A 16,040-nucleotide genomic window follows, 5' to 3' on the forward strand; every position below is an offset into this window, starting at 1 on the left:
CTATCAGTTTAATAAGTCACAGCTGAAACGTACTAACGCGAATTCTTTACAGACCAATGGAAAAAGTGGTAGAAGCCGACCTCGGCGAGGATCAGTTTGGATTCCGCAGAAATGTTGGAACACGTGAGGCAATACTGACCCTACGACTTACCTTAGAAAATAGATTAAGGAAAGGCAAACCTACATTTCTAGCATTTGTAGACTTAGAGAAAGCTTTTGACAATGTTGACTGGAATACACTCTTTCAAATTCTAAAGGTGGCAGGGGTAAAATATCGGGAGCGAAAGGCTGTTTACAATTTGTACAGAAACCAGATGGCAGTTATAAGAGTCGAGGGGCATGAAAGGGAAGCAGCGGTTGGGAAGGGAGTGAGACAGGGTTGTAGCCTGTCCCCGATGTTATTTAATCTGTATATTGAGCAAGCAGTAAAGAAAACAAAAGAAAAATTCGGTATAGGTATTAAAGTCCACGGAAAAGAAATAAAAACGTTGAGGTTCGCCGATGACATTGTAATTCTGTCAGAGACCGCAAAGGACTTGGAAGAGCAGCTGAACGGAATGGACAGTGTCTTGAAACGAGGATATACGATGAACATCAACAAAAGCAAAAGGAGGATAATGGAATGTAGTCGAATTAAGTCGGGTGATGCTGGGGGAATTAGTTTAGGAAATGAGACATTTAAAGTAGTAAAGGAGTTTTGCTATTTGGGGAGCAAAATAACTGATGATGGTCAAAGTAGAGAGGATAGAAAATGTATACTGGCAATGGCATGGAAAGCGTTTCTGAAGAAGAGAAATTTGTTAGCATCGAATGTAGATTTAAGTGTCTGGAAGTCGTTTCTGAAAGTATTTGTATGGAGTGTAGCCATGTATGGAAGTGAAACGTGGACGAGAAATAGTTTGGACAAGAAAATAGAAGCTTTCGAAATGTGGTGCTACAGAAGAATGCTGAAGATTAGATGGGTAGATCACATAACTAATGAGGAGGTATTGAATAGAATTGGGGAGAAGAGGAGCTTGTGGCACAACTTGAATAGAAGAAGGGATCGGTTGGTAGGACATATTCTGAGGCATCAAGGGATCACCAATTTAGTACTGGAGGGCAGCGTGGAGGGTAAAAATCATAGAGGGAGACCAAGAGCTGAATACACTAAGCAGTTTCAGAAGGATGTAGGTTGCAGTAAGTACTGGGAGATGAAGCAGCTTGCACAGGATAGAGTAGCATGGAGAGCTGCATCAAACCAGTCTCAGGACTGAAGACAACAACAACAACAACAACAACAACTCGTTAGGGAGACGTGCAGAATAAACTAGTTTCTTGATGTTTACATCACTTATAGCGGAAATAGTGCGAACTGCAAGCGTACCTGAAATAAGGTGCTTAATTAGTTCTGAGGTGTGATTTTTCCAAGGGCTGGCCGTTGTGGCCGAGCTGTTCTAGGCACTTTAGTCCGGAACAGCGCTGCTGCTACGGTCGCAGGTTCAAATTCTGCCTCTGGCATGGATGTGTGTGATGTCTTTAGGTTAGTTAGGTTTAAGTAGCCTAAGTCTAGGGGACTGATGACCTCAGATGTTAAGTCCCATAGTGCTCAGAGCCATATGAACCATTTTTTTGATTTTTTCCAAATAAGGTTGTGGTCTGTCTGTATTCCCTAAATCGTAACATTACCTACTCCTCGTATTTCAGTTCGGTGAGGAGCACTGAATAGTATGACCGCATCACGTCAGAGTTCCAGAATAATGCATTTGCGTTGGTCTATGCAGTCCAGTTTGGGATCCATGTCTATTCCGGCCACCCTGTAAACACGTCGCTGTTCTTCATGCAAAAACTTCGCAATGTTCCACCACTTTCGACCCCGTAATCATCCATTTCAAACGTAAAAAATTATTCCACTTTCCTGAACTGACTCACGTTCGCGTGTTGAGCGTACTATCGGAGAGAAGTGACTGTTGTTGGCTAATGAGTAACCTTCGGAATAACCTTCGCCGCTCATTAATGTCGAGCAAGTTCCCTTTGTGACTGCCTGCCTGCAGTGTTATCAGTGAGGAGTATGCTGGGGGTTCGCCTTGGCTGATAAGCTGGTGGCACTTAAAAGAGCGCAGGTCTGTCGGGGAAGGATATTTGCTCAACACCGCCGTCAAAGCTGGGAGTGAGTGTGTAGCACTCAGTATGCAGGTGAGAATGACTTTGCCGTTTTCTTTTTTTCGTTGTAATTGGACTATTCTTCTTCTCTCCACTCTTCTAATAGGAAGGAATAAAGATGTAACTACTTCTAATAGGAATGTACGAAGTTTGTCAGTAACAGCTCTAGTTAGAATTGTAGGGCACATGCCGTCTTGTTGTGTGACGCGGATTGTATGTACATGCTCTTGTACCCTTATTGTCCCCAGCTGTATGCAGTTTCATTTTCGAGTGGTGCAAGGAAAAAACAACGTCCGGTAAGCATCTGTGTAAGCTCCAGTTTCATTTTACTGTCAGTGTGTTAAATACAGCGTAATAATAGAGAAAGTAAAATAGATTGAGGGAAGAACATGACAACACCATGCAACGAAATATAAACATAGCACATGGCCAAGGAGGGACCTGCTACAACTAGAAAGGAGAAAGAGCAAACAAGTTTGAGTGAAATGGTAACAGAGGTGTGTAGTGAGTTAAATCTCTTCAATTATTTTTTATATATGTTGTTACTGATATGAGGATGTCAGGTTTAACTACTGCTGCACTCTATTAACTCTGTCAGTCTTCACACGTCAGAAACGTTGATATGAAACACCCTTCACCAGAATACGTAACATCAAGACTAAAATCTTGTGAAACAGCAATTATGGAATTGATTTGTATGGTTCGTAACATCTTAGGTTATTTGCGCAGCTAATCATTTATGACTACAGCGTTTCCCCATTGACTGAAACAAGCTAAACTTAAGACTCTGTGCAAGAATGGGGATAAAAATTTCACTTTTGCCAACTCGTTTAGAACTATTCATAGAAAATTTGTTTAAGCAGCTTTTCAATTCTATGTGCATAAAAATATTTTCCATTTCAAATATTGGATTTGTAGAACGCTACTTAAACGAACAGCTATAATGTATGTAACTAATTAAATAATAAACTACAGACTCCCGACATTTTCTGTCTCTTTTCAGAAGCACTTCACTGCGTAAACCATAATATACTTTCTATAAATTATAATATTATAGTGCCACAGAACTGCTGCAAAATGGTTCACGTCATACCCTCAACAGGTATGACGTAAATGCGAAAATCGCACGAACGAGATTTTCACTTGTCATCCGATTGGGAAGTAATTACGCGTCATACCTCTTCAACAGGAAACAAATTACGTAAATACGAAAACCCCACGAATGAAATTTTCCATCGTCATTCGATTGGGAACTAATTAGCTGTGTTTAAAACCTCACTTGATCTCTTTTCTTGTATGCCAGTAGTCCCTTTACCAGAGATTTATTCCGATAACATTTATCCTCTTTAATTTTCTAATCGCATTATCGTCAGTGAATACTTCATGACTAACACATTATCTCTGGAATAACAGAGATACAACTATATCGTGTCACCGTTCAATGATCTAAGAAACTTGATAGGATATTATTACAGTGATTCAACATTTCGTGTCACTAATCAGTGAAAGGGTCTTATGTAATCCGTAAGACTGCATGAAATCCTATACAAGATAAACTTTTGAAACTTACACAAAACAGATTTGCACCATACGTTAATTCTACAGTGAGATACGTCCCAGTTTCTAGTCATGGCATTCGTAAATCTACACGCTACAGAAGAAATGTTTGCTTTTGCTCAGCGCTGGTATTATCCTCAAACTTCTTACCTTTCAGAGTTACTTTGCCATCCTTAAACTCAGAAAACCTACTGCAAATTCCTTAGCAAAATCTGTACAAGCGATTAAGGACTTAGAAAGTAACTGATTTCTCTCGCTCGTGAAGGATCCAAAGGAGCTGAAATATCAAGCTCCTCTCCTAGAAACAGTTCATTGTATAGTGCTGCTACAACGGAGCATACCATGTTTCTAGGAAATGTTTCAATTATTTAGGGAGGGTAGCATGGAACTTTCGCGGAGCCACAAGCGTAATAGAGATCAGGGCATAATGATAGTCAAAATTCATTATCTTCAAAGGATGCAGAAACTGTAACGCATTTATTTTCTTAAGTATCGTGCGGTGCAGCTACTCACACAAGTCCATCGTTGGCTGTAATTATTGTATGACAGCGAAACTTCTTAGATATTCTGATGCGTTAATGCGGAACCGATTAACGCTGAAAAAAAAAAAAACATAGTTCCGATTTTGGTCACCCGCTGCATATCATGCGCTGTAAACGCAGGAATGCTTCCGTCTGCATTGGATTAGGGACAGGAGGTGGACACAAAACATCAAACAAATGAAAATCCATAATGTCGATTTTATTATTAACCGCCACTTACATAAAATGTGCAGCTGAGCACCAGAGACATCGACGAGATGCTGTATACCACCAGATTTTCACCTGCTGACCAAAATTGGAACTAATTTTTTTCCAGTGCACATCGGCGCGTTAGTATGCCTAACAAGTCTCGTCGCTACACGATAATAATGACCCACACTGGGACTCTGGCAGGTAGCTGCACTTCAATTGTAACCACACGCTATCTTAGCCATGTACGCCCCTGGGAGCTGAATAGTCAGCGCGACGGAATGTCGTACCTAACGGCCTGGGTTCGATTCCCGGCTGGGTCGAAGATTTTCTCCGCTCAGGGACTGCGTGTTATGTTGTCCTTATCATCATCATTTCATCCCCATCGACACGCAAGTCGCCGAAATGGCATCAACTCGATGGGAGTCCCTAGCCACACGGCATTTCCATTATCTTAGCAATCAATGAGAATTTTTTCAGTTAAAAGTAAAATACGGAGAAAAAGGATGGTTAAATACGTCACTAAAGATAATTTTTCCTCTGGTTTATTATTAACAGCTGTAGGTAATTAATTTTGCATTTTATTTTTCGGAGAACAATACATGCTTTTTACAAGTAATTAACATCCTTATGCATCACAAAACTGTACAGATAAACATAAAGCAAACAATGCAATAATCTTGACCCGAGTTCACAAGTGAAATAACCAAATATTAACACATCGAGATTAGCTTTAACGAGTGACTGCCACTTTGCACTTAAAACATCCCACGCTGAGCTTCCTCCGACAAGTTGGATATTCGTTCCTACAAAACTCACGCCTGAACTTGTTGTCATCTTCATCGAGCACCGAAGTGTGTTCACCAGTCCACCCGCTACACATCTGGCATTTCAACCACTAGCAGCTACGGTCGTGAATGGTCTCCAGTTTGGTAATATCCAAATTAGGCTAATGATCGCGGAGAACTGAATAAACAGTAGTAATAAAATACATCGCTGCCTTGTGGAGTAAAGGTTAGCCGATGTCGGAGAGGAACAAGGTAACGAAGAACGAACGAATAAAACAACCATCTAAAATGAATTACTGAATAAATAAAGTAAAATAAAGATGGTTTTGTAGGACCACTCCAGATTATAATTATACTTTTGAAGGATTGTTATAAACCAGGTAACTGCACGAAAAGAGGTGCACGCTTTTGTCACACAAATGATCGCTATTAATTTCATAGGTACTGAGAACAGAATAAAAAATTTTAATGCTTACATACTTTACATTAACAGCCCCTGAAACAACGTCTTTCTTTGGTGAAATATCGAGGAAAGGAACTGAGTGAAACAATTTTCCGCACATGTTCTCAGACTCAAGCGGACAGGTTTCACTGGATGATGCTACAACTATGGGGCAGATGAGATTTCGCGGACCAACAAGGTGAAGCTCGGCTTTTTAGCAATGTAAAAAACGATGCATGCTTGATGTCTTCGATATGGGCCTGCTCTGTCACCTATTATACAGGGTGTTCATAAACAGTATGAAAAGCTTGTAAAAATGTTGCAAAGTTGGTTGTGCTGTGAAGTAACTGCTAAGAAAAAAATGCGGTACATTGCGCCGTTTCCGACTTAATTAGCATTGACGTTACCGGATCAGGTAGTTGCACGGGCAAATTAAGACAGCCTGCCATAAACAGTGTCATCAATCGTGTTCTTCGTACATGCATGTGCAAAGGTACTTTGCGTCGTAATTCAGAATAAAACAGACAATGCAATATCCTATTTATCCGCCACACCGGGAAAGCGACCTTCAAATAAAATGTCTCATTTTTCCGGGAATATACATAATTGATGTACGAGTGTAGGTCGTAGAGGCGTAGTGGACAACATACGGAACTTTGAGTCCAGCCGTGAGTCTTGCACGGGTAGCCAAACGACAAGGCGACGTCTCGCGATAAGCGGGAAATCCGGGTTCGAGTCCCAGTCCGGCACAAATGTTCATTGTAATTTCATTCTACAGCTGATGGTTGCCAATATTCGCAATTGAGAAAACATTTACTGTTCTTCGTGCGGTTTTCTCAAACCGAATAAACGTAGCTTTTGCTCAGAGGTACATTGTAGCTGGTAATGAGCATTTCAACAAGAGGTAACTCACAGACCGACCGACGTTTGTGCATTACCGCATTTTAGTGCGGACAGGTGAGTTACCGCGCGCAACCACCTGATTGACTAACGTCAATCCCAATTAAATCTGAAACGGTGCAACGTATCGATTTTTTTCGTAACAATTATTTCTCAGCACAACCTACCTTCCAACACTCTTAAGACCTTTTCAGACTGTATCTGATCACCCTGTGTACGCGCATGCGACTACGTGAACAAATCTGAACAAATCTGTGTGTGAATCTTCGTCTTCTCACGTCGGAATTCCCGCAACTTTATTTATCAAAACTCAGTAGGTTGTTCTCATCCGTGGAAGATGTATCGTCGAGTGGACTGAAAGCAATACGATACAACTGTAAGTATTCAGTAACGTAAATACTGAAAGCTCTTTGACATTGTTTGTGGACAACAAACATAGGTGGTCTACCATTAAAATATTGCAGCTATCTGTGGGATTTCAACGTTCAGTGCAAACAATGACACCTGATGGTTAACGTAATAAAATATCATATACTGTTGGTAAGCAGACTAAAAGGATTTAAAATCCTGATTTTAGAAAGTAAGAGCGAAAATAACTTTCACATGTTGCGTCACTGCCAAGTAACATAGCCGGCCGCTGTGGCCGAGCGGTTCTAGGCGCTTCAGTCAGGAACCGCGCTGCTGCTACGGTCGCAGGTTCGAAACCTCCCTCGGGCATGGTTGTGTGTGATGTCCTTAGGTTAGTCAGGTTTAAGTACTAAGTCTAGGGGACCGATGACCTCAGATGTTAAGTCCCATAGTGCTTAGAGCCATTTGAACTATTTGACTACAGCCGTTATGAAACACAGGAAATGTGTTTGCAGTTGCGAATATGGACAACCATAGGCTGTACAACAAAATTACGGGAGTGAAAATTTCTGCTGGGCCAGGACTAGAAACCTGATTCCCGCTTATCGCGAGCGGTCGCCTTACCATTTGGCTATCACAGCACCATCGACGACCAGACCCAAAGTTTACGTCGTCAAGCATGTGTCTACAACTTGCACTCGTACATCCACTATATACACTACTGTCCATTAAAATTGCTACACCATGAAGAAATACAGATGATAAACGAGTATTCATTGGACAAATGTATTATACTAGAACTGACATGTGATTACATTTTCACCCAATTTCGGTGCATAGATTCTGAGAAATCAGTATCCAGAACAGCTATCTCTGGCCGTAACAACGGCCTTGATACGCCTCGGCATTGAGTCAAACGGAGCTTGGATGGCGTGTACAGGTACAGCTGCCCATGCAGCTTCAACACGATACCACAGTTCATCAGGAGTAGTGACTGGCGTATTGTGACGAGCCAGTTGCTCGGTCACCATTTACCAGACGTTTTCAGTTGGTGAGAGATCTGGAGAATGTGCTGGCCAGGGCAGCAGTCGAACATTTTCTGTATCAAGAAAGGCCCATACAGGACCTGCAACATGCGGTCGTGCATTATCCAGCTGAAATGTAGGGTTTCGCAGGGATCGAATTATCCTGCTGAAATGTAGGATTTTACAGGCATCGAATGAAGGGTAGAGCCACGGGTCGTAACACATCTGAAATGTAACGTCCACTGTTCAAAGTGCCGTCAATGCGAACAAGAGGTGACCGAGACGTCTAACCAATGGCACCCCATACCATCACGCTGGGTGATACGCCAGTATGGCGATGACGAATACACGCTTCCAATGTGCGTTCACCGCGATGTCGTCAAACACGGATGCGACCATCATAAGGCTGTAAAGAGAACCTGAATTCATCCGAAAAAATGACGTTTTCCATTGGTGCACCCAGGTTCGTCGTTGAGCTCACCACCGCAGGCGCTCCTGTCTGTGATGCAGCGCAAGGCTAACCGCAGCCATGGTCTCCGAGCTGATAGTCCATGCTGCTGCAAACGACGTCGAACTGTTCGTGCAGATTGTTGTTGTCTTGCAACCGTCCCCATCTGTTGACTCAGGGATCGAGACGTGGCTGCACGATCCTTTACAGCCATGCGAATAAAATGCCTCTCATCTCGACTGCTAGTGATACGAGGCCGTTGGGACCCAGCACGGCGTTCCGTATTACCCCCCTGAAACCACCGGTTCCATATTCTTCTAACAGCCATTGGATCTCGATCAACGCGAGCAGCAATGTCGCGATTCGATAAACCGCAATCGCGATAGGCTGCAATCCGACCTTTATCAAAGTTGGAATCGTGATGGTACCCATTTCTCCTCCTTACACGAGGCATCACAACAACGTTTCACCAAGCAACGTCGACCAACTGCTGTTTGTGTATGAGAAATCGTTTGGAAACTTTCCTCATGTCAGCACATTGTAGGTGTCGCCACCGGCGCCAACCTTGTGTGAATGCTCTAAAAAGCTAATCATTTGCATATGACAGCATCTTCTTGCTGTCGGTTAAATTTCGTTTCTGTAGCACGTTATCTTCGTGGTGTAGGAATTTTAATGGCCAGTAGTGTACTTCATCTATGTCGTCCTTAAGTTTTGCAGAGCAGTTTATTTTTGCCTATCTTTCACCCACATACAAAGGTATCCAACTGGAGCAGTTTAATTACAGAGTATTAGATAGTTATATCTGTGTGTAAAGTAGGTGTAACACGCTAATTTATTGGAAGTTTCCTGAGGAGGTGTATTTCGTTCACGAAGAACGTGAATACTGAAATCTTTCTCTTGACTTGTTATTGTATTTGGTGAGATCTCTCAGGTTTTCTCGGGGTTCCTGATTAATGGTGTGCACCCGAGAGTTACGTCTAGTTGTTACTTCTATTTTATGTGTAATATATCGGCGAACGACCCTGCATCTTGTTCACATGCTGCGAGTTCTCATAATAGCATACAGGGTGTTTCAAAAATGACCGGTATATTTGAAACGGCAATAAAAACTAAACGAGCAGCGATAGAAATACACCGTTTGTTGCAATATGCTTGGGACAACAGTACATTTTCAGGCAAGCAAACTTTCGAAATTACAGTAGTTACAATTTTCAACAACAGATGGCGCTGCGGTCTGGGAAACTCTATAGTACGATATTTTCCACATATTCACCATGCATAGCAATAATATGGCGTAGTCTCTGAATGAAATTACCCGAAACCTTTGACAACGTGTCTGGCGGAATGGCTTCACATGCAGATGAGATGTACTGCTTCAGCTGTTCAATTGTTTCTGGATTCTGGCGGTACACCTGGTCTTTCAAGTGTCCCCACAGAAAGAAGTCACAGGGGTTCATGTCTGGCGAATAGGGAGGCCAATCCACGCCGCCTCCTGTATGTTTCGGATAGCCCAAAGCAATCACACGATCATCGAAATATTCATTCAGGAAATTAAAGACGTCGGCCGTGCGATGTGGCCGGGCACCATCTTGCATAAACCACGAGGTGTTCGCAGTGTCGTCTAAGGCAGTTTGTACCGCCACAAATTCACGAAGAATGTCCAGATAGCGTGATGCAGTAATCGTTTCGGATCTGAAAAATGGGCCAATGATTCCTTTGGAAGAAATGGCGGCCCAGACCAGTACTTTTTGAGGATGCAGAGACGATGGGACTGCAACATGGGGCTTTTCGGTTCCCCACATGCGCCAGTTCTGTTTATTGACGAAGCCGTCCAGGTAAAAGTAAGCTTCGTCAGTAAACCAAATGCTGCCCACATGCATATCGCCGTCATCAATCCTGTGCACTATATCGTTAGCGAATGTCTCTCGTGCAGCAATGGTAGCGGCGCTGAGGGGTTGCCGCATTTGAATTTTGTATGGATAGAGGTGTAAACTCTGGCGCATGAGACGATACGTGGACGTTGGCGTCATTTGGACCGCAGCTGCAACACGGCGAATGGAAACCCGAGGCCGCTGTTGGATCACCTGCTGCACTAGCTGCGCGTTGCCCTCTGTGGTTGCCGTACGCGGTCGCCCTACCTTTCCAGCATGTTCATCCGTCACGTTCCCAGTCCGTTGAAATTTTTCTAATAGATCCTTTATCGTATCGCTTTTCGGTCCTTTGGTTACATTAAACCTCCGTTGAAAACTTCGTCTTGTTGCAACAACACTGTGTTCTAGGCGGTGGAATTCCAACACCAGAAAAATCCTCTGTTCTAAGGAATAAACCATGTTGTCTACAGCACACTTGCACGTTGTGAACAGCACACGCTTACAGCAGAAAGACGACGTACAGAATGGCGCACCCACAGACTGCGTTGTCTTCTATATCTTTCACATCACTTGCAGCACCATCTGTTGTTGAACATTGTAACTACTGTAATTTCGAAAGTTTGTCCGCCTGAAAATGTACTGTTGTCCCAAGCATATTGCAACAAACGGTGTATTTCTATCGCTGCTCGTTTAGTTTTTATTTCCGTTTCAAATATACCGGTCATTTTTGAAACACCCTGTACATCGCAAAAGGGAAGCAACAACAGGGTTGTTGTAATGGTGCTCTTATAAAGTTACACTCGTCGATGTCCTTGCTGCAATCAATCATGGAAATATGTTAGATCTTTGGCAGCCAAGTCTGTACACATTTGTCGTTGTTCTCTCAGACATCGAATCAGTTGTTTTAAAGTAACAATGATCAACAGCCTACAAAGTACTGAAAGCAAAAGAGACTAAATGTTCAGCAACTTTGTACGTGGTAACTATCTCTCACAAAAAAGCTAAAATTTATTGATTTGGGCAAGGAAAAGCTGTTTTGGCACAAGTGAAAGCGAATAGTTGATCAGGATATTCAGAAATGTATTCTTAGCAGGAAAAATAGCTGAGGCCCCGATTGGCATACAAACAGTATCGGACAGCATCTTAAGAAACGGTGCTTGTTACAACACAGGCGAAAAGTGAACCGAATAGTCCGAATAGGCAGGCCAGAATAAAAAGGTCTCTGCTACCTGACCGGCAATCCACGTAGCCTCCAATAATAACCGTAACAAAAAAACTGTTGCGAAATTTTCCGCAGAACCGTAAGAAGCTTACGTCATATCTTAAGACAGTCCAAATTAGAGCCACTTACTACAGACAATGAGATCAAAACAAATAACAAAACTAAAGTTAAATTGATCAATATTTTCTTAGGCTGTTTCTTCACAAAGGAGAATAAGGAATATCGCCGTGGTGACATACCGCTGCAGACATGAGATACGTAATAAGCAAACGTGTTGAAAAAAAAGACTCTGCAGTCACGTCCAGAGGACAGCACGATGCCGAACTGCTATATCCTCTACTATATGGAGCCATTAGGGTGCGCTTTAGAGGGGCTTGGGATCGGTACAATGCTCAGCCAATCGTTATTGGCTTTCCAGACGTTGGAGCCGCTAATTCTCATTCAAGTAGCTCCTCAGGAAGCAGCAGGAGGCTTAGTGGACCCCATTTCTGTCCTCCTACCAAGGAGAATTCCGATCTGTATCGGGAATCGAAACTCGGTCTTCATGTCAGTTAGACGCGCAGCCCACTCGGCTATAGAGGCGAACAGTCAAACATACTGCTGTTCAAAAGCAGCGTAAATTGCTGAAATTAAACAACACCTCGACGGAGCATCTACCAGATTCTATGCAGAATTTGTGTATGCTATCGACTATAATTTACAAAAGATTTGTTAAGCAGAGAACTATTCTTTAATCTTGCAGAAAAGCATTGGCAACACCCCTCCCCCCTAAAAAAAAAAAAAAAAAAAAGGGCAGCGAAACGTAGACCCAGAATCACGACTCCACGTGACACACTTCTGACAGCCTCAGGTTTATAGAATAAAGTCAAAGTGGTTAACACGCCTCTTCTCTGCGCGGGAAGAGCGATGGATTCGGAAAATATTGACCACATTGAACCCAACTTGCAATATTCACGCATTACAGCAGAAGAACGTTGGGTATTGGTAACCAGGACGATTCACTGTTTGTAGTATCGGAAAACTTCCGATTCTGTGTCACATTGGCACATGTTAATATGTTCGGATTGGATATACAGCTAGGTTTTACAACCGACTGAGAACGTCATGTTGGAAGAAATCACCCAATTATTTTGAATGGAAAGTGTTCTGCACAGAAGTGATATTGTGTGTACTCCAGGGGAGTATGAGAGGGTTGTTCATAGGATACAGTAACGAATTTTTCGGTAGCACCAGTCTCTGCAAAAGTTTTATCCTTTGAAAATTACATTTATTTTAATAAAATATTGCGTCTGACAATTAGGTTATAACGCAGAGAAATGCTAAGTCAGTGTTTGCGTAACATTCGAGTAAGCTGACCTTGGTGCGTAGCGAGGATTTAGGTTGAGCAGTAAACTTGTAGACCACGAAAATATTTAACAACCCTAAACAGTCACTTTATTGATTCATGAAAATATTTAACACACACAGAACGATTGGATCCATGAACAAAGAGGGTAACATCTCATTACCAAATTTTGCATTTTACAACAGGAAGAACACTTCAAATTTAATGCGACAAATATACAGTTCCGACCCACTGTATTGGCCTCTTGGAAAAGGAAGCCACAACTGAAACTGAGAAAAGGTAGACTGAAAGACGTAAAACATAAAATCTAAGGGGCCAAGGAATCGGCCACAAATAACCTAAATAGTGAAATTCTAAGGATCCATTTTAACAACTGAGCAACAAGCTACTAAATAAAGAAATCTAGATAATAAAAACAAGGAACCTTAAAAGAACTAAGCAACAAGTAAAATTTAAGATTTTTTTTTTAATTATAAAATTCAAGGCTTATGATCTTAGCTGTAGGTAATGAACTCTTTAAGAACGTTTATATAAATCTAACCTACTGGAAAACTTCATGAATTTAACTAAGCTAAACTTTACAGCGAACTCAATGACTCTGTGGCTGCTCCACAGCAGACAAATGATTTATAGCGAACAGCTTGCGTACTTCCGATAGTGCACAACAGTTCACAATGAGGTGAACAAAATATTCTAGTTCCACAACTTACAGTTCGTGCTAAGATTAGTGTTCAACAACCTTATGCAAACAGCACCCTGCCAAACGACCCTTCCAGCGGTTTGGGTCAACAGTTTCCGCAAATGACCCCCTCACCTGCGGCCACTATTCTGCAGAGTTTACCATGTCATGCCTCGTCCCAAAATAACCAAGTACGTTCGACTTCCAACTAATGACTCAGCTCTACGAAGATCCCACCGTGTAACGTAAGTCACAAGTGATGCCGGGCATGAGTAGACACAGGCTGCCCAGAGACGAGTGAGAATGAGGTTTCCCCTTGCACCTACCAGACTCGGGCATCAACGTTACCACGGTTGCACCTGCGCTGTTTACGCACACTACATGCAGGTCCACAGATAAACATTGACTGGTGCCGAGAACGAGCCACAGTCGTGAGGCAGAACTTCACTGTTTCGCTTCCCGGGCCGACTAGGTGCGAGCTCTTCACCTCACCGTTACAAGAAGCCTCGCCAAAATCCACGGTGGTGCTAAAGAGCGGCAGCTGCCAACTTTAGGCGAATGAGAGCACACATAAAATCGAATCGAGATATCGCATTCGAGATCGAGCCAGCACCAAACTGTCTCAGACCTAACTGTCTTTTCTTTGGAACCGAACTTTTATTTTTTTCATATTTGATCTAATGTTTCATCATAGCTATGATACAGAGATCACAGCATAAGAGGTGGAATCTGAACTAAATTCCTGTGTGGGAGGCTCTCCGAAGAAACAACGACTGGCCAAGCTTTTTTCGTGAGCACATTCACAGAATTTGGCTCTACAGTTGATCACAGAACGAGTCCTGAACCCCCACCAACGGCACTAAGTCGTTCTTCCAATCAATCCTACTTCAGGTAGAATAGCCTAGTATACAAGAAGAATTTCATTGGCAGTTGTAGAAACCCCCTGCTCTTTCCCCACTGCGATTGCCGTCACTTCCTGGCCCAACCTCGCTACCCCTCCCACTCGTAAATACTTGAAACCAATATCATCCTGCCTAATCTATTAAATGTAAAGTGACACCCTCGCCTACCAAATCAGAACTCAGCTCATGAATTCCCTCGGCCGAAGATATCACCACGAAAAACAAAATTATGTATGCTGATTCCTACTTTCTCCGTCCGAACAGGCCTTGAAAGGCCCAACGGTACTGACCGACCACTGTGTCATCCTAAACCGATAGGCGTACTGAATACAGACATGGAGGACATGTGGTCAGCACACCACACTCCGTGTGTTGCCCGTTTATTTGACTGGAATCCCTATTTCTAGCCAAGTAGCTGCTCAACTGGACTCACAAGAGCTGAGTGCACCCTGCTTGCCAACAGTGCTCGGAAGACCCTAACGGTCACCCTCCCAAGCGTTATCTAGGCCCGACAGCGCTTAACTTCTGTGATCTAACGGGAACAGGTGTTTCGACTGCGTTAAGACCGTTGGCTTGGTATCCTGAACTACATTCCAAACACCTCTACAGTGTCCCATGGAGTCAAGGCATGTGTTGCTTTTATTGAGAACAATATTCCCAGCAATCTCTTTATGATATTTTAAGACAAGTGAGAAAGAGGCCTGCACTTGGGTTTCCCCCATTGACCTTTTCTCAGACTCCACACTATACACCTAGCCATATCAGAGATTTATTTTACGATATTTGACGTCGCTCACACTTTAAGAAGGAGAGTCTATAGTAAATATGAAGGAAGACGTCATCTACAGTTAATTGTCTCACTGGAATCACGATAAATCCCAACTGAAATTTGTTCCGAGAAAAAAAGAGTATTAATAAATTTCCGTTTTCTATTGGGACATAAATTTCACATAATTTATTTTTGTTACATCAGTAAAGTAGCCTTTTATCTACAAACGTACAACAGGCTTCATGTGTAATTTTTGACATTTTTCATCTTTTATCGTCACTTTTCAATCCTCTTGCATAAAAATAGGCAAATCTCATGTCTTATTTTATTTTTTATTCATCTATCACATTCCGTGGAACAATACAAGCCTAAGTTATTTGGTCATGCAACTAATCAGAACATATTTTGCTTATCAGAAAATGTATCACCAAAAGAGTTTAGCAGGTAATAAAACAGGAAAATTGTGAGAGAGTATACGAATAAACAACATTTACTGCGAGGAGTTGCTATACTGAACAGAAGAAGTGGTCCACAAGGAAATCTTACAACTTGCATTTGAATACTGGGGGCTCATCCCCCAATTCTTTTAGTCTTGCTGGAGTCCTACTTAAAATAAAACCTTCTGAATATTGCACACCTTGTCTTACAACGCTCGAAGTGAACCGGTTTACGGTCTAGACTCCACTGAAGGACTCCATTGGAAGGAACACTTAGAAAATGTTCTGGGGAAGGCTAACCAAAAACTGCGTTTTATTGGCAGATCACTTAGAAAATGTAATAGATCTACGAAGGAGACTGCCTACACTACGCTTGTCCGTCCTCTTTTAGAGTGCTTCTGCGCGGTGTGGGATCCTTACCAGATACGACTGAC

The 16,040-nt window shown here is 42.4% G+C and overlaps 1 protein-coding gene across 2 annotated transcripts in view; it reads left to right on the top strand.

Moving 5' to 3' along the window:
* The first annotated feature begins 2,079 nt into the window (after positions 1–2,079).
* Positions 2,080–16,040, top strand: part of LOC126481444 (adhesive plaque matrix protein-like) — a 40,784-nt gene continuing 26,823 nt past the window's right edge. Inside the window, exons 1-2 of one of the 2 annotated variants that reach the window (XM_050105208.1) lie at positions 2,094–2,175; positions 2,391–2,438. In XM_050105208.1, the coding sequence (XP_049961165.1) occupies positions 2,170–2,175; positions 2,391–2,438 (54 nt within the window). In that variant the 5' untranslated portion in view covers positions 2,094–2,169. Of the gene's footprint in view, positions 2,176–2,390; positions 2,439–16,040 lie in introns of both variants that reach the window. The other variant, XM_050105209.1, reaches the window with a different exon arrangement.

Source organism: Schistocerca serialis, chromosome 5 (assembly GCF_023864345.2).
Source record: "Schistocerca serialis cubense isolate TAMUIC-IGC-003099 chromosome 5, iqSchSeri2.2, whole genome shotgun sequence".
In the NCBI taxonomy this organism is placed as follows: Eukaryota; Metazoa; Arthropoda; class Insecta; order Orthoptera; family Acrididae; genus Schistocerca; species Schistocerca serialis.